At 39.6% G+C, this 21,428-nt stretch overlaps 1 protein-coding gene across 4 annotated transcripts in view; it reads right to left on the bottom strand.

Annotated features, from left to right (window-relative positions):
• kdm5bb (lysine demethylase 5Bb) overlaps positions 1-15,362 on the bottom strand; it is a 35,484-nt gene extending 20,122 nt beyond the window's left edge. Inside the window, exons 1-12 of one of the 4 annotated variants that reach the window (XM_060932232.1) lie at positions 15,050-15,362; positions 10,021-10,098; positions 9,548-9,670; positions 9,019-9,189; positions 7,234-7,290; positions 4,129-4,269; positions 3,917-4,019; positions 3,149-3,264; positions 2,831-2,989; positions 2,213-2,332; positions 1,922-2,080; positions 795-976 (exon numbers count right to left, since the gene is read on the bottom strand). In XM_060932232.1, the coding sequence (XP_060788215.1) occupies positions 795-976; positions 1,922-2,080; positions 2,213-2,332; positions 2,831-2,989; positions 3,149-3,264; positions 3,917-4,019; positions 4,129-4,269; positions 7,234-7,290; positions 9,019-9,189; positions 9,548-9,670; positions 10,021-10,098; positions 15,050-15,202 (1,562 nt within the window). In that variant the 5' untranslated portion in view covers positions 15,203-15,362. The remainder of the gene's footprint in view (positions 1-794; positions 977-1,921; positions 2,081-2,212; positions 2,333-2,830; positions 2,990-3,148; positions 3,265-3,916; positions 4,020-4,128; positions 4,270-7,233; positions 7,291-9,018; positions 9,190-9,547; positions 9,671-10,020; positions 10,099-15,049) is intronic. The other 3 variants (XM_060932233.1, XM_060932235.1, XM_060932236.1) reach the window with 3 other exon arrangements.
• Positions 15,363-21,428: the final 6,066 nt, after the last annotated feature.

Here is a 21,428-nt window from a genome sequence, read left to right as displayed (position 1 = left end):
TAGTTATTAGGCGTATAAAGGCAGTGATTCAATTGAATCAAGGCAACAATTACAAATAGATTATTATCGATTATATCTGATTTCAGGACAGACAGCTGGTGTGTAAAAACAATCCATGTTTTTAAAGACAAGCAAAGTGATTTACCCGTATTTCTGGTTCCTTAAATCCTGTCACCTACATTCTGTACAAGGCTGATCACATATCAAAATCATATCATCGAAGATTTAGTACTATTGTCAAATACATTCTTGCTTTAACAATCGAAATCGAATCATGTGGATCTTAAGGTTTTACCACTTTTAGCAACATTGCACCACTGTAGAAACAACAAAGCAGTAAGAAACAACATATGCATGCCACGATCTTCAGTTGCTGAATATATTCAGAGCAAATCACTGGGCCTTGTAAAACATAATCGACAGCGAAGTCTCCATGTTGAGAAATAATTAACTAGCTAACTTTCTCTTGCCCTGTACTACTCGGTGTATATATAAAAATTATTTCCCTTGCTCTGCTGCATAAACAAAGCCTTACAGAGGTCCGTGCACAAGCAAACACAACTCGCCTAGAAAATGTTTACTAAAGTATTTTACACTGCAAGTCATATAGGTGACCATTACTTGGTATTATGGAGGATTTATAAAGTCTGAAGGTGATCATCAGTTGTGTGTGTGTGTGTGTGTGTGTGTGTGTGTGTGTGTGTGTGTGTGTGTGTGTGTGTGTGTGTGAGAGAGAGAGAGGAAGTTGCTTGAATAAATTCAGAACATATAAAGCATGATAAAGTGGTATTTACCAATGTAGGTAGTTAATGGAGTAGCTCCAGTGGTCCTCGATATGCCAGCAGAAAGAGGAGAAGCACATGCCCACATACAGCCAAGGCAGGGTCATGCCACATATATCAGCCGTCACATGGGTCAGCACAGATGGATCCATCATTGCCATGTTATTCAGATTCCACCCACATCTCAAGTACTTCTACAATACAAACAGAAATAATCAGTGTTTCCTAATTCCTTTTCATATTCACTTTTATCAAAGTGGGAAAGTCAGAACATTTATTATTAAATAGAGAGACTGTCCTCCAACTGTGAATGATAGTCAGTTATGTAAAAACAGGCATACATACCCTGTGTCCGAAATCACTCCCTACCTCACTATATAGTGAGATCGCCATTTTGTAGTGCTGTCCGAATGTATAGCGAGAATTATTACACCCTATATAATGCACTCAAAGTATCCCACAATGCATCATGAAAAGTAGTGTACAACCGATGGTCACTAAACAAGCAATACATATACACACACCATCATGCATTGCGGTCGCACTGAAAAATCAAATGCCTCAAATCTGATTTAATAAAAGGCAGCGGCAAAGAAGAAAGGATTCGGCCTTGACTTAAAAGAACTGAAAGATGCAGCAGACACAAAGTACTTTGTATTTATTAATATGGGAAATATGCTCAGCAGAATATGTATTTATCACAAAAATACATGCATGTATTTATTTTGAAAACCCACTAGCCGACTGATCTGGCACGTTTTAATTGTGTGACAGTAATGACATAAATAATAGCGCAACGAAAAGTGGTTTTGTTTTTTTCCCCCCATTTTATCAATGAGCTCACTATATAGTAATTTCCTATATAGTGAGTAGGGAGTAGTGAACAAGTGAGTGATTTCAGACACAGGGATAGACATTTATTGCCTGTTGGTTACTAAATCCGTGCATGTAAGAGCATTCAGCTCTTGAAAATGAAATTTATTTTAAATGGAACTACCCAGTGTGTGGACTCACTTTCTTTTTCACTTATCCAGCACTGCAATTTAGTTGCATGTGCTCTAGACATTCTTATAAAACACACTTCCCAGAAATTTCCTCCATTACTTTGTTGCTGTATTTGTATCCATGTTTTAGTTTACCTCATCTTGTGGTGTAACCTTGAACTTGCCACCCCTGATGGGAAAACCACTGCCAAACTCCTTAGAAGCAATATCGGCTCCGTACTCCACCGTCACATCCTCTGTGATAGTGCCCACTAACCGCCAAAACTCTTTCTCTACCAGCTCAGTGGGCACCATCTATACATACACACAGCCACAGAAACACAAGAGCATAAGGTGACAAGAAATGCAACAAAATATGGACAAACAACCTACTAATTCCAAGGTCAATTCTCACAGACTACCCATGCTGAGCATTTCTGAGCTTACGTGAACAGGCATGTTGAAGTAGTCAGATTTAAATGAGTCAGCCATTTCTCCAAACGATTTGAGCGAGTATTCTCTGCGTGCCTGCTCGAAGCCAAATGCCTGCTGTGGCTTACTGCATTCCTGTACGGAAACATACTGCAATCAATCAATGACTGAAAATCTTTTCAAATTTACTTCAGTCCTTTTCCTTTCAGCAAACGTATCTGAATTAAGAAAGATTTCATCTGGCATCGCACTGTTAAGGTTATCATAGTAACTTTGTATTAAAAATTATTAATCAATTCTGATCGATAGATCGATCAATGTTTTGTTAGTGCTACAAGGTTGCATGGTAAAATTGATAAAATTCATTTATTTAACTTGGCACTGTTATGTATTGGATTGTGCTAGAAAAAAAAGTGCTGAGGGAAAATTATTCCCATTATTCATCTGTATAGTGACCTTGTATCATAATAAGCCAAAGTTTTTTACTCCTAATATACTGAAGGCCATAAGTAATTAGTCATTGGCAACTTAGCTCTGTATTGATACAATGACCATGAGGTTAGTGTTAGACAAGCATTGTTCTGGTTTGAGTGAGATATTAGGGTGTGGCAGATAGGCCCCCGCTTCCCACACCTGTGCCAGACACTTGGGGCACCTCCAGTCACCCTTAGGGACATCATGAAGGGGTGGAATCAAGCAGAAAGTATGGTAGCTGTCATCACAGCCATCGCATAGCAACAGCCTATCCTCATCGCTACCACTCCCACATACCAAACACACATACAGGTCAACCTAGAGTAAAAGGCAAATCAAGTGGAGCAGGGGAATGAGGAAAAGAAAGAGGGAGTAGAATATAGGGTATCAGTGTTGTAATACTTTACTTAACAGAACATTTCCTAAGTACATCAAAAAGATAGAGGAATCAAACAGATGCTGTAAGAGGGCACTCACGACACTGACAGGTGCTTGTGGAGCGCTTTTCTTATAGCGTGATTTGGTTTTCTCTGGCTCAGGTTGCAGGTCCCTCTCCACAGGCTCCTGTTTAATCTGAATGGGTACTTCCTTTACTGTTGACAACACAAAAGAGCTTAATCAATTTAGCTTGGCTGTGAAATCAGCTCTTGCATGATACAACTAATTTTGGTCTTGACACTGGCAAAAATAAGGATGTCGATGTGTCAGTTTTTTGAGAGGGGATCCCAAAAGAAGACGCAAGTAACATTTACCTCAGATAATGATACAGTGTTTGGTGAAGATGACTGAGAATCATAGTAAAACACTCATTTATCCCGTTGTAAAATAATTTACAAGTCAATTAGGCTATAAATTTATCATAAAGCATCTTTCAGTGGAATAGGAATGAAATCTTTAAATGTGATTTTCTCCCTTTTCAAATTTGGGGGTAACCAGATTTTAAAATGCTATAACTTTACTTTTGGTTTAAAATATGTGCAAAAGAAAACCATATATTTCAGTCTAAGGGAATGTCTTTTTCAGTAGAAAATGTTAAAAAAGGACCCTTCTACGTAATCTATTCAATCATTCTCAGTAAAGTACCCTATCTACCTATCCATCCATCTTACTGCTTATGTCCCTTACTTGATTCATATTATCTTTATCATGAAGCACTTTCAGGTGCAATTTATATATGAAGGATGCCACACAATTGACAGAGACCATGATAAAAAAGGTGATAAGCTTGTATGACATGAAGCTCACCTGGTTCAGGCTTTGCTACAAAAGAGCCCATCCGTCTCCTGAGATTGGGCCTGTTCTCAGACATCTCTCCTCCTGTACACCCCTCTGACTTCCCACAGCCAGACTAGAAAGGCAGCAAGATAAAAAGATGATTTGTTCTGCTAATTTGTAATCGCAAGTAACTACAGCGCAACAGCAGCATCAAGCAAGTGGTAAATGTGTCCTTGATCTACCTCAGCTTTCATCCGCTTGGCTCTCCTGGCAGGCGTGCATGTATCGCTGGGTTGCACCTGCACCTTTTGCCGCCGCACCAGATCATGAGGTTTATATTCTTTATCATCACCATTTTCCGGGAGGGAAGGCTTCTGAACAAACTGCGGATTAAATCATAAAAGTTACTTCCTCCTCCACTTCCAGCACCTGCAAAGGAGGTCTGCTGACAGTCCCATAAATTTCACTCATACTCGTATATGGTACATCTCTAGGCACTGAAACATTCAGAAATGAAAAAAAAAAAAGTTATGCACTACTAACTATTCACTACAGGAAAACGTTATTTGAAAATTCAGCACATTGACGTATAAGGTACATATACACAGAGAAGTACCAGAGAAGAGAGATGTGTAATTAGTCCCACTCGCATAAAAGGCATTAACTGGTAAAAACAGCGGATATAAAAACAAACACTCTTGGGTATCTGCATCACGACTCATCTCACAGTCAAAAAGATGATTAGCACATATTTCAGGAACAGCGTTGGAAGCGATGAGACAAGAGCATGCATCAGCAGATGAGGGAAAGAGATTGTAGCTTATTCATGTTTCAATATTTTGTTAAAAAGTTGAGAAGCATCCATTCATTCATCCATCCATTTCACTGACCACTTTATCCTAGTCAGGGTTGCAATGGATGCAAACCCTATCCCAGGAAGACTGGGAGCAAGGCAGAAATGTATCCTACTCCATCATAGGGCATCACACACATTCACACCTGCGGGAAATTTTGAGCTGTCGACCCTCACACTGGCAAGTTTAGGGGGTGGGAGGAAACCAGAGAACCCAGAAGAAACCCACATGGATATAGGGAGAACATGAGAAACTCTACGAAGACACAAACCAGGAACCTTGAAGCTATGACACTACTGACTATGTGACTCCGCTACCTACGTACAGTAAAAATCTCTCTTAATGGAGAATTCCACGTAGAATTGGAATAGGTTCAGTTGAATAAAGGCTGTGATAATATACCAAACATTCACCAGAGTTTGGCCATCTAACAAACCATGGTCTGTAAATAGCGTTCATGGTAAGTGGTTATATACAGTACAGATTCAAAGTTTTTTTAACCTCTTAAACTACCAGGATCCATCAGCTGGTCCAGTCTTAAATTCCCTTCTTGTGTAACTACATATTACTTATAACATACATACATATAAATTAATAAGATGGGACTTTATTGGATTACGATGGTCTTGATGCCACTCTTAACTCTAACATGGCAGAACAGGACTATACTTTCTTTTAAAGCTTCCAGCTTTATAAGGATGTTCCTTTATAATGACAAGATAAACAGCACAGAGTGACTGTTACAGCAACATGAAGGATTTTGTTGTTAGGTTCAAAGTAAATGTGGGAAGCTCCGTTATAATATCGCTTATTGTGTACACATTCTGTAGCTGTCCCTGCTCATAATCTAACCCAGACAAATTAGTCTGAATCCAAATGAGCTTGGTAGGAGAGTCTCTAGCCATTATCAGATTATCAGTTGGAATACACAGAAGGGAGGAAACCAGGGGGAGACTGTGCTTCTGCAGTGCTTAACCCAGAGGGATCTCTTTCACAAAGGAAGGAGGTAAGAGAAAGAGGTAACAGCTGGTAGTTTTAAAAGCATATTCCCTACTGTAACTTACAAAGCTCTGAGGGCAGTGAAAGCAAGCAAGGAGGGAGACTGGTGTAGTAAACGATGGAAGGAAAAAATAAAATTTAATTTAAAAAAAAAAAAAAGTGTGGTGCAGAGCAATCCTACATCATCTTTAATTTTGCTCAATGTAAACATTTCATCTGTACTTGGATGTGCACCAAAATCAAGCACCTCCTCCATCTTCATCCAAGTGAACCTGGTTCAGTTTGTTCCTGGTGTGAACATGGTTTTATGAAGGTCTGCACCAAAAGGATGGAAAAAAAGATACCAAGTAGTTTCAATTTTTAATATTTGGATTAAAAATTTACCAGACCATGGAGGATTTTTTTAAAATACACACACACAAAAAAACAGACCACCTCTCCAACAGAACAAAAGGTGTTTATTTCTTGAGCACACAGATCAATGCTTTTTTTTTGTTTCCTTTTAAATCCATTTTAAGGAATATTTTCTCAGTGAACAATAGAAATGGCCCCATAAGTGCATGTAGAAATATCAGAAATTGTTACTGACCCTGAATTATCAGTTTTACAGTTTAATAAAATGACTAAATATACACCTATTAGTGCAAGTAGAACTATTAATATTTACATATTACAAACTGGAAGGCAACAACTACAGTATTCTATCTTTTCTCTAATATAAATCCACCTCATTTGACCTGCAGAGGAAAAACAGCCCTCAATGAGAACAATTAAAAAGTATCCACAGAAACACACCCTACCAAATTCCTGACCAATCAAAGTACACTCAACGTTATAATACTTTGGTGCATTTGTAAAGTGGTGCAACGTGAAACCAAGTGGACAAAATGAAAAAGATAATGTTACAAAAAAAAACATACATTTCTGTTGCAGACTTTAGCAAACAAACTAGGAAGGAAAACAGCCTACACCAACAATGCTCAATGTTCTGCTTCTCCATCCATCACTTTCAACTGAAGTGTAGCATTTGGCATCACAGCGTGTGACGGTTTGTAGTGGGGGATAGGGAAAAAGTGGGGCAAAAGAAGCCATTGACAGGTCACGATAGTCGAATTGCATAAATACCAGCCCACCTCCAAGTCATAATAAGGCAAAACAAATGTTGGGATTTAAGAAAAACAGACCAGACACCAAAACATGCAAGCGAAAGCAAAACAGCAAAAGGTGATTTTAAGTGAAACAGCAAGGAGCCATTGAGATCTGTTAAGAAGATTACGATTTTACTAGTGGTTTAAGAATATAAGAATTGAAACATGTTTAAGTTCCAGCTTGTAATACGAGATTTTTTAAAAAAATCTTAATGTTTTTGTAAAGACTCTGTCTCAATATTGGTTTTGTTTCAACTCCCTCAGTTAGATATTTCAGATAAGTAAAACAAACATTTATATCCCAGTGTTAGAATAGCTCGGCCCTGAATCAGAAAAGCAGACATACCTTCTCCCGCTCAGGAGCAGCCCCAAAACTCATCAGTTTGGCTGCTAGCTCTGGAGCCTGGGCAAGAGAAAGTGCCAGGAGTTATACAAGAATTTAGGTGACCTCAGACTCAGAGGTCACAAACCTCCAAATAGATTCATCTCCTTGTGAAGAGAACAAATATTTCAAGGGGAATGTCAGAATACTTTATTTCCTCTGACCAAAAAAAAGACAGACATTTTAATTCCAGAACAACAGATCACACCAGATACTCCAAGTGTATAGTTTTGTCTTAAAAAAAATAATAATAATAATAAATATATATATCTCCCCTGCACCACAAAGCACTGTGAGAACACAATGTTCTCCGGGATGAGTTTGACACAAAATAATTATTGACAAGATTAAACAGTAGCACAGCACAATAGGTAGTGTTTACTCTAGACATGACCTCTCTGTCAATAGGCCCAATGTGTTTAAAACTCCCACAGATTAAGGAGTAACTATTTCAACTGGCTAAACCTAAGATTAACTCTGAATACCTAAAATATTAGCCAGTCATCAGTAGTGTTTCCATTGATTAACTTCTGCCCTAAAATTCTCACCTGGAACTGCAACACAAGGCTCCTGATGCATTTCCACTGTCGCTGCATCAGTCAAACCCACAACCATGGAGATGATGTGTGAATGTTACAACACTGCATTTTCACTTCTGAAATCCGATTAACAATGGAACTGATACAAATAAGGTTTATCCTTTTACTCAATACTCTGGTTTTTGATAGTAAAATCATGTATAACCTTGAACCACAGAAACAATATTCATCTGCTCCATTCTTGTAGCTGTTTTCTTTAACCATTTTATATTGAATCCCCCCCATAGTTTTCCTAACCTGTTTGGTCCTGCACATCCCTGGGGTCATTTCTAATAGCACCTATAAATGTCTACTAGATGCCTGCCATGCCTAATATGGACAACTTAAGTAAAATGACAAATTGTTTGACACTATTTTTTAAATTCAACACTAAATTGACAGAAGCACGTAAATAATAGTTTGGTAACTATAACAGATGTTCATCAAGATATTTAATCAGAAAGACTGACTTTTGGAGTTTCAGGTTAAACCAAGTCCACACCAATGCAAAGATGCCCGGATACTGAATACTTGGAATTCTGGGCCAAACCTGATCCTTAAAATATTAAGGCATGGTGTGATGATGGTCGAATGCTTGGGGCAGTCTTTGCTCAATCGTTATGTGCTAGTGACTAGAAGGTTGTGAGTTCAAATCCCAGGAATCTGCCCTTCAACCACTCAGCTTTATACGTATTTGGGCTAGTTTCTACCTTAGCTGTAAATCAATCTGGATGAACACATCTGCCATATGAATAACTATGGATGTATATAAATATGATGCAATCTAATTACAAACATCTGCTATTCGTTGACCCAAGCCACTGCCTTCCATCCTTCACAAACCCTGTATAATCCACCTCTGGCAGACTTCACACAAAAGCAGAGAGTTTGTGAGAACAAAGAGTTCTGTTTTTAAAGCCTGATTTGGTTAAAACTTCGAAAACAAACACTCATTCTTGTCTAATACAAAGCTGAGCTAATGGAAAATAGGCCAGAGTACATTATATGCCAAGTATGATATACAGCAGCTTGTATGATACGTGAGAAAGCTAGACATCAGGACTTCTGAATGACCTTATATTATTGACTATTGGATCATCTTAGTGGATCTGTTAAGAATTCTAATCTAAGTCATGTTAAATTAATTCCAGGAAAATAGGGGTGTACCCACCAGCAGGTTGGCCCCGGACTGAAAGAGGTTGTAAGGGTAGAGGACTCTTTCATAGTGAGCACGCAGGTGTGAACCTACTGCCTTTCCAGGCGCAAAGCCCATTGCCATGGCGATCTTTGTCCATCTGCGCTCCTTACATACAGTATCAAAACCTCCCTCTTCTGAAACCAGCTAAGCAGTGATAGAAAAAGAGACAGAGATGTCACACGAGTGCACAGTCACATTCAGGCTGATGAATGCAAACTTTTTCTTTTATGTTACTGACAAGAACATGAACAGAGTAATGCCAGGATCAGATTACACAAATTCAACCTGATTTCAACACAATTTTGTTGTGGCTGGGGGGGGGGGGACTTCCAGAGTCAGGCCCAAATATGGACATCAGGAATGACCAATGTATCATGAAAGACAAAAATATCGTGTAGTTTGATCCCAACATCATAGACAGCGTTTCCTCAACAGCACATGACCTGTTGTAGTACTTGGTTTGAGAACACTCATTTCTTTGGTGTGGTTTTAATGGCCTTACCTTGTTTAGCTGGTATAGATCTAGTATCTTTCGCTCTACATGTGGAATTTTAAGAGTGCATCCCTGAAGCTCCCAGAATTTAGCAATCTGGTCCAGAAAATTAAGTTTGACCCTCGTCTGTGCCTGGGAGAAAGAAAACAGACAGGAGGAACAGAAAAGGATGAGGGCAAGATTTAAAAAAAAAAAAAAAGGGGGGGGGGGGGAGAGAAGACAAACAAAGACAACAAACAGAATTATCTAGAAAATAAATGCAGAATGAGAATGATTAATTTCTTTTTATTGAACTGGACTTCCTTTGATATGGAAGAGCAGAAGTTGTCTGAAAAGACCCCAATACTGCTGAATGGGGCTCTCTAATTGAAAGTGCAATGCATAATGCCTCCTTGTGATTCCTTGAAACATCTTTACTGAAAAGATGAAGCCATCCAAACTTCCCCCACCCCACCTAAAACAAATGCTGGGTGTGAACTAACCTCCAACTCGTTGAGTCTCTGGATCCGAGGAGTGAAATGAAGTCGGTCAACGTCACATGCAAATGGAGGCTGCCAGTCCTGTGCACACACAACCAGAAACATAAGTCAATTTAACTAAACAAACACAAGTCAAATGTAGCAACCGTTGTCCTTACCAAAAGGATTTTGACATCTCAAATCAGCAAATGCTACTTTAGTGTGAAACATTCAAGTTGCTGCAGAGTTTTCACACTTCTCAAAAACAGACATGACAAAACGGCCTTAACTGACCCAGCAACTGGATCAGAGAGATGTTTTTCCATTGCAGAGTCGTTGTAATAAACACATTTACAATGGCAATATTATATGTAATTCTTTTACAGAAGCATACTAAATGGTGCTACACAGGGCTTATTGCTTCTATATGATAGTTCTAGGAGCTTTATTTTACATTTAACAAGGTATGAAGTATCTTCATTAACTGAGCTTCATTCTATCATTGGCCATTCAGAGGATATCACAGCAGGCCAGAAGACAGACAGACAGACACACACACACACAAAGCTTCAAGTTTACTGTGTTCTTTGGTGCACCCAGTGCCAAATCCAAATGTGAGGCTTTTGATTAGAAACAAACAGCAGTTACCCCTTCTACAGCAAAAACAAAACAATGAGGAGGTTTTATTGTAGCACAATCCATCCATAAATACTGTGCAAATACTTCAGTAAACAAAGGATAGAGCACTATTTACATTTTTATGCATGTTCATATTTTATAGCAGCCCATGTCCAACAGTTATAGCTGGATATAAATAACTTGGTCAAATTACAAAAATGTTGTTGCACTACATAATCTAAGTTTAGTGTATTTTTTTTCCACCAAATAAATAAATAAAAATTGAATACATTACAGTGTAGATATTATACATTGCAGGGTCCTGATGCACCAAAAGAGAGAGACGACGCTGGCTTTCAAAATCAGCTAAATGAACACACATTTGGATCCTATTGTTCATGTATTAGAGATTATTCAGCCAATTTATGAAATTGACAGCATTCACATGTCCCAATTAGATGAGGATTCCTATTATTTCAGGCTTTCAAGCACATCTCTTAACGTTAAGCATGGATTAACCAATGTCAGCGCCGCAGCTAATGTATCATCTTTCGTTACACCTTTGTTCATCTCCCAGAAAATAATGCATTTCTTAAAGATTTGGAAATGGGGTCCATTCTGCACAGTATCAGTTCAGGTTCTCTTTCTCAAACAAACAAACAAACAAACAAACAAAAGTCTTAACACGGCAATGAGGCCTAACATTCCTGCACTAGTCTGCATGTGAAATACATATTGATATGCAGCATGTGGGGTGGCTTCACTAGTGAGCACACCAAACAAATGGCTCTTTAGGATTGGAAACTGCAATAATTGACAGCAGGAGACTGATCTAATAAGGAAATGATGTTAAATGTAATGAACTAATGTAATATGCAAAAATATTAATCGGCCCCATGTTCTTCCACCTTGTGGAAGCATAATGAGAATTCAAATGCAGCTTTGCGGAAGCACCAACTTATCTTGGTTAGGACAACGATCCAAAAATAAGAACTGGAATAACTGGAAAGGCACAGCATGAACCATTTTCTGTTTCAGACGTTTGAGCGATGGCACATACTTCTTATAAATTATTTTGGTCGGTCACTGGCCACACCTACTGACATGATTTGCTAACAAACAAACGGCTTACTAACTATACAGAAATTGGAACCAGATAAAGTGCAGCTATAGAATCAAATATATCCAAATCTTGTCAAACATAAAAATTAATACAGCATGAAATACAAGTACAGATGAATGGTTCAGTCACTAAAACTGAATTACAGCAGAACTCATTCATGGCAAGTAACACCTTTTGTGTGTGTTGTCCTACAGACTACATTTCTTCCCCACTAAAACCATGTCCTTTAAAACAACATACAATTCTACATTTCCGCTTTTGTAACCACGTAGGTGAGCTATCTACAAAACCACTTCCTCTGCCAAAGCATAAACTAGATCATCCACTGTTAAACACTGCAGAAAAAGGTGGTGATGTGTGTGGGGTGGGAGGAAATCATACAATGCTGAAAACAAGCCTTACACGCCTACAGTTACTGGCCTAAATGAATCCACGGTAGCCTTATCTCCGTTATTGCAATTTCGATAAAACCAGCAGAAGATGAAAGGCTCAAAATGACTATCACAGGGGTTCTTCTGAAGAACTATGGAAGACATCTTCACCCTGTTTCCCCACCAGCACCCTCATCAACCCACATCCCCAATCCGCCCTTGTTATTTTCCAGAGACCAAGCCACAACAACAATAACAACAGCCAGCTTAATACTGCCAATAGAAACACACACAAACATTCAACACTAAATGCAATTTTAAGCATGTTTGTAGAATACAGAAACCATCGTAAACTTGTCAGTTGTGTTTGATTTTAACACAAGTACAACTGAATTAATCCTTTACTGTTTCAAATTATTTATAATAAGGAAACTATTAATGTGATATATGAACTTTTCAATTATAACAATAGTCAATTAGTAGGTAGGCAAAATGTCCTTTTGTCATACAGTCACAATAATTGTCGACGTAATGTTAGAATATGTATGGCAGTAGGGTTCTGGACAGTGATTCATATGGGTGTTGTCATACATTCATACAACTGGTTAGTATTTCATTTTGGATCGGTAACTACATAATAATGTGTTTTAGAGATTTTAAATGCAACACAGTTTAGAATGTAAATATTGAAACAACAAGAATTGCTATAACATGCATACAATGCATATATAGGTGCTCTGTAGAATATAAAAAAAAAAACATAACTGTGCTCAATGAATAAGACTTCCTATTATGAGAAAAAAACAACAACAACAACAAAGTTGCCCAAATACACTTTTAACCAGACAAAGGAGGTGAACAGCAGGTATGGTGAGGGGAAAATACCTCATCATAACCTTAAATTTATCCCTATTTGGTTCACAACAGTTGTGGTACAGACCCACAAAACGGCCAGATGGTAGTACACTCATTCTCACACACACACACTCCACAAAGGCAACATGGAGGACGGCTGAAGTGAACACGGCCTGCACGGTAACCATAAATTCACCTAAAAACAAAACAACAACAACAACCCTCCCCCCCCCAGCACACTATAGCTTCATATCATAGAACTATTTCACTATGATTATCACATGCATATCAAATGTGATACAAGAAGCCAGAGTCGGCTTTACGCCATTTTGTGTTGACGTGTGTCTGCGTGTATAAGTTATATAAACCGTATAGCAACGAGCGATGGGAAAATCGGTGGACTTTTCCTCACTGGAAGGCTGAATGAAGGAATAAAACACGTTTCCGACCCTGCATTGTTGTGTAATTGCAAATTTATGAGTCATAATGCGTCGTGTGCTTTCATAAAGCATTTCACATCCGATTTGTGTACCTTAAATTCGACACAATATGAAGCCTGATTAATAAAAATGGACACATCTTGTCTTGTCTTCTCTCGTTTTCACTTTCTTGTGGCGTGAGACACGTCACGTAGCGCCCATATTGTGTAATCCGATCTACGAGTATTATTTTATTCACACGCGCGTGCACGAGCGTCTGACATCCTTTCCATTAACTGGAATTTTAATGCATCGTGTATTTGAAATTCCTACTGAAAACCTGAAATGGCGGAAAAAAATAGTGCTTGGGAAGTCGTCAACCCTTTAAACCACATAATCACACCACTTAGTTTCCATTAAGTTATAGAGAACGCGTTATACATAAAAAGCACCACCAACAATAACAACAATAAGTCGTCGTTTGTGCTCTGCCATTTTATATCGCATCCAGTTTTGTGTATTAATTAAGAGCTAATGAAAATGGACCGAAACACCAAAACCCAAATGTTTTATTCATCTTTAATCGTGGTTAAACGTGCTCGGTCTCCAAACCAGGAACAAAACTATCATCCTTGAGGCCAAATTCAATGTCACAGTGATGCGGTAATGCAGCTCGCCATGTGGCCCTTTTGAAGGAGTGAGTGTGTTTATATGTAAACAAATTAAACAATTAGTTAACGAGGGAAAACGAATCGAAAGCGTCACTTTTAATCACAAAAATACAATACAAATCTTCATTTAGAATACAACGGGTTTCCTTGTCAAAAAAATAAATCAATTCTACAGTAGATTGGGTTACTGGACCACTTTACCTCTCCGACTCTCAGGGTAATTCCCCCCATCCTGTACCTCAGACTGGGTACTAGTCACGCATACGTACTTGTACCAATCAAAATGTACAATTATTAAGATCTGGAAACTCTGGAACATTTGGACAACTTTTGTCGCGGATCCGTCCTCTGTGGTCTCCACCCTGAGTAATTTCAGGCGTTTCCCCCCCATTCCTGCTATCTTAGTCCCAATTGTGAGCCAAAAACAGTATAACACACAAAAAAAATAATAATGATGATATTACCAGCACCTGACATCTTGCAGGTAATTATTTGTAAACAAATAGCACTGAAACTCAAGCATGCAGGGAATACTGCGTTGCCTGAAAGTTTAAAAACATTAGCTAACGTTACCTTTGTGAAGATGGCTAGCATAGCCAGGGTAGTTATTTTCTCTAAGCCCATAACTAGCAGGCAAGTAATTTAGCTAGCTAGCTAGTCACATCATCTTGCATTCATCCTAGCTATTCTTACATGCAACTTTGCTACTTTTTTTTTTACTAAATTAATAAATTTCATGTTATGCGTCACTTTAGTTATTGTTGTATTTGTGTTGAATTAATTCAGAACCAGCCAAGGCAACCAGATCCCTTTAGATCAAGCACACAAAGCAATACAGCTGGTTTAGCTAGTGCTGTCACTGCGCCGCCATGTTGAAAATTTTCCCTTTAAATTGAGCACCCGAGCTTGCTAACTACTACCGGAGCCGATGATTAAATATCGAAACCGCGGTTACGGAGTAGCTGTGGCTCGGTGCATCAAGTTCTGGACACTCACCGGCGGCGGTCGGACTTTACAGATCCCTGTTTTCTCCGCAATCGGCCGAATCTTATTGATAAACGCGAATGGATCTGCGAATTCCTCCCAGCTGGGCTCGAAGACCGGGCACTCCGGAGGAGGCTTAAACTCGTCCGGCCGAGGCTGGCTCATGGTCCAGATTCAGAGGGACACGGGTCGCTCAGTCAGGACACACAGTTAGGATCGGACACTGCGATCGATATCGCTCCGATACTCCCGTGCCTGATTCCTACTTACTCGAACAATCAGTATCAACACAGGATGGCTGGCTCAGTCAAACACACACTGAGAAGATTGCTCTTAGGCAGTTACCACATCCGCCTAAAAAACTAGATACCCAGCAATCCAACAAGTCACATAAATGAGCCGATAAACCTTTACCGACGATTAATTATGCGTACATTTTATGCATATATAATTTCTCACTGACGTGTAAAAAAGCAAAAAAATTGATTCTCAAATTCAATAAGGATTACATACCCAAGGCTTGTTTTATACATTAGATATTATGTAATATGTAACACATCCTATAATTATATTTTCTAACATATTTCTGTTGTGACTTAAATTGTAAAAATGTGACGTCAGATCTGCTGATTTTTAAAACTAATTCAAATTAAATGTTGGGCAACCATGATCCATAACACAGGACAAACTACTTGCTTCAGTAAACAAGCAAATAAAGGAGGTATTAACCCTATTGTGTCTGGTTGAAAACAGGCTATATGTCAAACATTGAAATGACACGCATATCATTTTATGACTCAGTTAAATTGGAAGTGGTGTGTTTTTCTCATAACAGTGACAAAATGACCTAATTCTTTGAGAAGTGACGCAATTGCACCCCGTGGACTTTTATTCATTAATCCGAGCCAATCATCTCCACACACTAGAATAGTGTTTACTCGCGCGGATGAATACATCCAGGTGACAGTTCACGGTGACCGGGACTAGTTCTTTAAATAGACCGTGCGAGGAAGCTGATTGGACGTGCTTCTTACTATGAGACTGATGTAGTGGACTGGGCGGGGCCTGGAGTCAAACACTGCAAAAAGAGAGTAGACAGGAGTATTAAAGAAACCTGCTAACGGAAACAAAAACGAAATTAATACAATACAAGTTTAATTTTATACATGCTGATACGATGTGTGCTAAGACATGACTGTTAGCTTTCATTTTAGAAACTGGAATAAATAGCTACAAAAACTTTAATGATCTGGCAGGATATGAATAACCGTTAATGCCCTTTTCAAACCACAAAAGCCGGAAGTGGCAATGGTGAAACTCAAACCTTTTCACGAAGTAAGGGTAACTGAGCGTGAGACCAAATAAACGGTCTCGTATACAGAAGTATGGAGAAGTCACAAACTTGGCTTTACTTCTAAAATTCACTAGAGGGGGAACAAGAGAAAAAGAAACCTCGCGAGAAAACAGGAATACACTGCACTCTCACTCCATACACATCTAAATATTCAAGTCTGTTACTGAAGTCATGTCTTTTGTCAGGTGTGTGGGAATATTATACACGGCACAGAATATTTAAAAATATAGATGTATTATGACTCTAAATATGTGTGTAAAGATTTATACTTTAAATTAACTGCATGCTAAAACTATTTTGGATTCAACTTATCTCTAAATTGTAGTAAATACAAAATAAGTGTACTGTTTTGTTTTTTTTTCTATTTCCATTAGTGGAAAAAATATTCCTTGAGGGTTTCTGGATAGATAAAGCCTCTTAAATTGGTTTTAATAGAAGCATTTTCTGGAAGTGAAACCCTCTATGTAAGGACCTACACAGAACCATTGAAGTGCAGGTTCCCAACCTGGGTTCTAGAGCACTATGTGCTTCAAGGGATCCCCTAAAGGGACTGATTGAAGCACCTTATGGTTTGCTAGATGGAACCATTTTCCTTATAGGAAAAACCGACCCATCCTTTCAAAACTATAGCAACTGGTCTCCTCAGTTCCCCAAAGTTGTTAAAAGTAGAGGTGATGCAACGCAGTGGTATACATGCCCCTGTCCCAACTTTTCTGAAACGTGTTGCTGACATCAAATTCAAAATGAGCATGTATTTTTCAAAAAAACAATAAAATTTATCAGTTTCAACATTTGATATGTTTGTACTATTTTCAGGTGGCACGGTGGTGTAGTGGTTAGCGCTGTCGCCTCACAGCAAGAAGGCCCGGGTTCGAGCCCCGTGGCCGGCGAGGACCTTTCTGTGTGGAGTTTGCATGTTCTCCCTTTTGTCCGCGTGGGTTTCCTCCGGGTGCTCCGGTTTCCCCCACAGTCCAAAGACATGCAGGTTAGGTTAACTGGTGACTCTAAATTGACCGTGAGTGTGAATGGTTGTCTGTGTCTATGTGTCAGCCCTGTGATGACCTGGCGACTTGTCCAGGGTGTACCCCGTCTTTTGCCCGTAGTCAGCTGGGATAGGCTCCAGCTTGCCTGCAACCCTGTAGAACAGGATAAAGCGGCTAGAGATAATGAGATGAGATGTACTATTTTCAGTGAAATATAGGGTTTCCATGATTTGCAAATCTTCACACTCCATTTTATTTGTTTTATACAGTTTCCCAACTTTTTGGAATTGAGGTTGTAGAAGTCCCAAATACTAAATAGTTCAGGATGTCATAGTATCCCAAATCCAGCAGCTGGTTTGCCATACGCTTTTCAAGTGGAATAAATATATTTGTGGATAAATTAAGAAGAAGCCTTTATTTTTGTCACGTACACTCGAGCACGGGGCGGCACGGTGGTGTAGTGGTTAGCGCTGTCGCCTCACAGCAAGAAGGTCCTGGGTTCGAGCCCCGGGGCCGGCGAGGGCCTTTCTGTGTGGAGTTTGCATGTTCTCCCCGTGTCCGCGTGGGTTTCCTCCGGGTGCTCCGGTTTCCCCCACAGTCCAAAGACATGCAGGTTAGGTTAACTGGTGACTCTAAATTGACCGTAGGTGTGAGTGTGAATGGTTGTCTGTGTCTATGTGTCAGCCCTGTGATGACCTGGCGACTTGTCCAGGGTGTACCCCGCCTTTCGCCCATAGTCAGCTGGGATAGGCTCCAGCTTGCCTGCGACCCTGTAGAAGGATAAAGCGGCTAGAGATAATGAGATGAGAATGAGACACTCGAGCACAGCAAAATTCTTCCTCTGCATTTAATCTGTCTGAAGCAGTGAAAACACACACGCAATGAGCGCACGCACACACACTCAGGGCAGTAGGGAGAATAAATAAGAAATAAATACATTTGTGGGTAAATTATATGGATTTGTGATGCCTGCCTGTTTCAGCTTTTGGGCGTGATGCAAGCTGTTGGTATAATATAAAATTTTAATCGTTTCAGAAATATTGTACTGACTACAGTTATCTGGATTTTCATTATTAACTGTCACAGCTATGTTTTTTTATTTGCCTGGCAATATGGTGGACACTACAGTATGTGATAAACAAAAATCTGTGACGTCAGTGAAAGGCCCCTATTACAGCTGCATAGCTCCATAATAAGAGTCCAGATGCTAAACTGATCTGCCTGCAGTCCAGACCTGTCTCCCACTGAAAACATTTGGCACAACACAACGTTATGAAACAAAAACTATGACAAAGGAGACCGTGAACTGTTGAGCAGCTGTAACCCTAGATCAAGCAAGACTAGGACAACATTTCACTTTCAAAACTGCAGTTGGTCTCCACAGTTCCCAAACATTTACAGGGTATTGCTAAAATAAGTGATGCAACACAGCCCTGTCCCAACTTTTTTTGAAGCATGTTGCTGGCATCAAATCCAAAATAAACATATTTTTCAAACATCAGTAGAATTTCTGTTTCAACATTTGATATGTTGTCTCTGTACTATTTCTGATATAATGTAGGGTTTCTATGACTCATAAATCATATTGTTTTTGTTTATATTTTGCACAGCATCCCAACATTTTGGGCGGCATGGTGGTGTAGTGGTTAGCGCTGTCACCTCACAGCAAGAAGGTCTGGGTTCGAGCCCCGTGGCCGACGAGGGCCTTTCTGTGTGGAGTTTGCATGTTCTCCCTGTGTCTGCGTGGGTTTCCTCCGGGTGCTCTGTTTTCCCCCACAGTCCAAAGACATGCAGGTTAGGTTAACTGGTGACTCTAAATTGACCGTAGGTGTGAATGTGAGTGTGAATGGTTGCCTGTGTCTAGGTGTCAGCCCCGTGATGACCTGGCGACTTGTCCAGGGTGTACCCCGCCTTTCACCCGTAGTCAGCTGGGATAGGCTCCAGCTTGCCTGCAACCCTGTAGAAGGATAAAGCGGCTAGAGATAATGAGATGAGATCCCAACATTTTTGTAAACGGAGTTGGACAAAGTAAGCCAAATGCAGCATAAATTGTCCTTAGGTATGAATGTATGTGCACATGGTGCCTTGTAATTTACTGACATCCCATTCAGAGTTTGTCTTCTCATACAGTGGTGCTTGAAAGTTTGTGAACCCTTTAGAATTTTCTATATTTCTGCATAAATATGACCTAAAACATCATCAGATTTTCACACAAGTCCTAAAAGTAGATAAAGAGAACCCAGTTAAACAAATGAGACAAAAATATTATACTTGGTCATTTATTTATTGAGGAAAATGATCCAATATTACATATCTGTGAGTGGCAAAAAGTACATGAACCTTTGCTTTCAGTGTCTGGTGTGACCCCCTTGTGCAGCAATAAATGCAACTAAACGTTTCCGGTAACCGTTGATGGGTCCTGCACACGGGCCTGGAGGAATTTTAGCCCATTCCTCTGTACAGAACAACTTCAACTCTAGGACGTTGGTGGGTTTCCTCACATGAACTGCTCGCAGCAGGTCCTTCCACAACATTTCGACTGGATTAAGGTCAGGACTTTGACTTGACCATTCCAAAACATTAACTTTATTCTTCTTTAACCATTCTTTGGTAGAACGACTTGTGTGCTTAGGGTCGTTGTCTTGCTGCATGACCCACCTTCTCTTGAGATTCAGTTTATGGACAGATGTGCTGACATTTTCCTTTAGAATTTGCTGGTATAATTCAGAATTCATTGTTCCATCAATGATGGCAAGCCGTCCTGGCCCAGATACATCAAAACAGGCCCAAACCATGATACTACCACCACCACCACCATGTTTCACAGATGGGATAAAGGTTCTTATGCTGGAATGCAGTGTTTTCCTTTCTCCAAACATAACGCTTCTCATTTAAACCAAAAAGTTCAATTTTGGTCTCATCCGTCCACAAAACATTTTTCCAATAGCCTTCTGGCTTGTCCACGTGATCTTTAGCAAACTACAGATGAGCAGCAATGTTATTTTTGGAGAGCAGTGGCTTTCTCCTTGCAACCCTGCCATGCACACCGTTGTTGTTCAATTTTCTCCTGATGGTGGACTCATAAACATTAACATTAGCCAATGTGAGAGAGGCCTTCAGTTGCTTAGAAGTTACCCTGCTGTCCTTTGTGACCTCGTCGACTATTACATGCCTTGCTCTTAGAGTGATCTTTGTTGGTCGACCACTCCTGGGGAGGGTATGGTCTTGAATTTCCTCCATTTGTACAAAATCTGTCTGACTGTGGATTGGTGGAGTCCAAACTCTTTAGAGATGGGTTTGTAACCTTTTCCAGCCTGATGAGCATCAACAACGCTTTTTCTGAGGTCCTCAGAAATCTCCTTTGTTCGTGCCATGATACACTTCCACAAACATGTGTTGTGAAGATCAGACTTTGATAGATCTCTGTTCTTTAAATAAAACAGGGTGTCCTCACACCTGATTGTCATCCCATTGATTGAAAACACCTGACTCTAATTTCACCTTCAAATTAACTGCTAATCCTAGAGGTTCACATACTTTTGCTACTCACAGATATGTAATATTGGATCATTTTCCTCAATAAATAAATGACCAAGTACAATATTTTTGTCTCATTTGCTTAACTGGGTTCTTTTTTATCTACTTTTAGAACTTGTGTGAAAATCTGATGTTGTTTTAGGTCATATTTATGCAGAAATATAGAAAATTCTAAAGGGTTCACAAACTTTCAAGCACCACTGTAGGTTCAGCCACCCTGACCAGGATAAAGTGGTTATTATAAAACACTGATATCCAAACTTACCTGGAAAGGGCTGGTATGGATGCAGGTTTTCATTCCAACTAAGCAGAAGCCACAATGTCAGCCTCCCTTCATCAATGGATAGACATCATATGACCTCCACTGAGATTATTTGGTTCATGCATCATTCCCAGTACATCATTGATATTGCAGTGGCATGCGTGTGGAGCTGCTACAAGTGTTTACACTGATGTGCATGGTATACCTAGCCAGGGACCATGTTGTGCCTCAGTGGCCTGAATTCAGATACACTGA

Source organism: Neoarius graeffei, chromosome 10 (assembly GCF_027579695.1).
Source record: "Neoarius graeffei isolate fNeoGra1 chromosome 10, fNeoGra1.pri, whole genome shotgun sequence".
NCBI lineage: Eukaryota > Metazoa > Chordata > Actinopteri > Siluriformes > Ariidae > Neoarius > Neoarius graeffei.
Note: the sequence above shows the minus strand (reverse complement) of the source record. Positions and strands in the feature narration are given on the sequence as shown.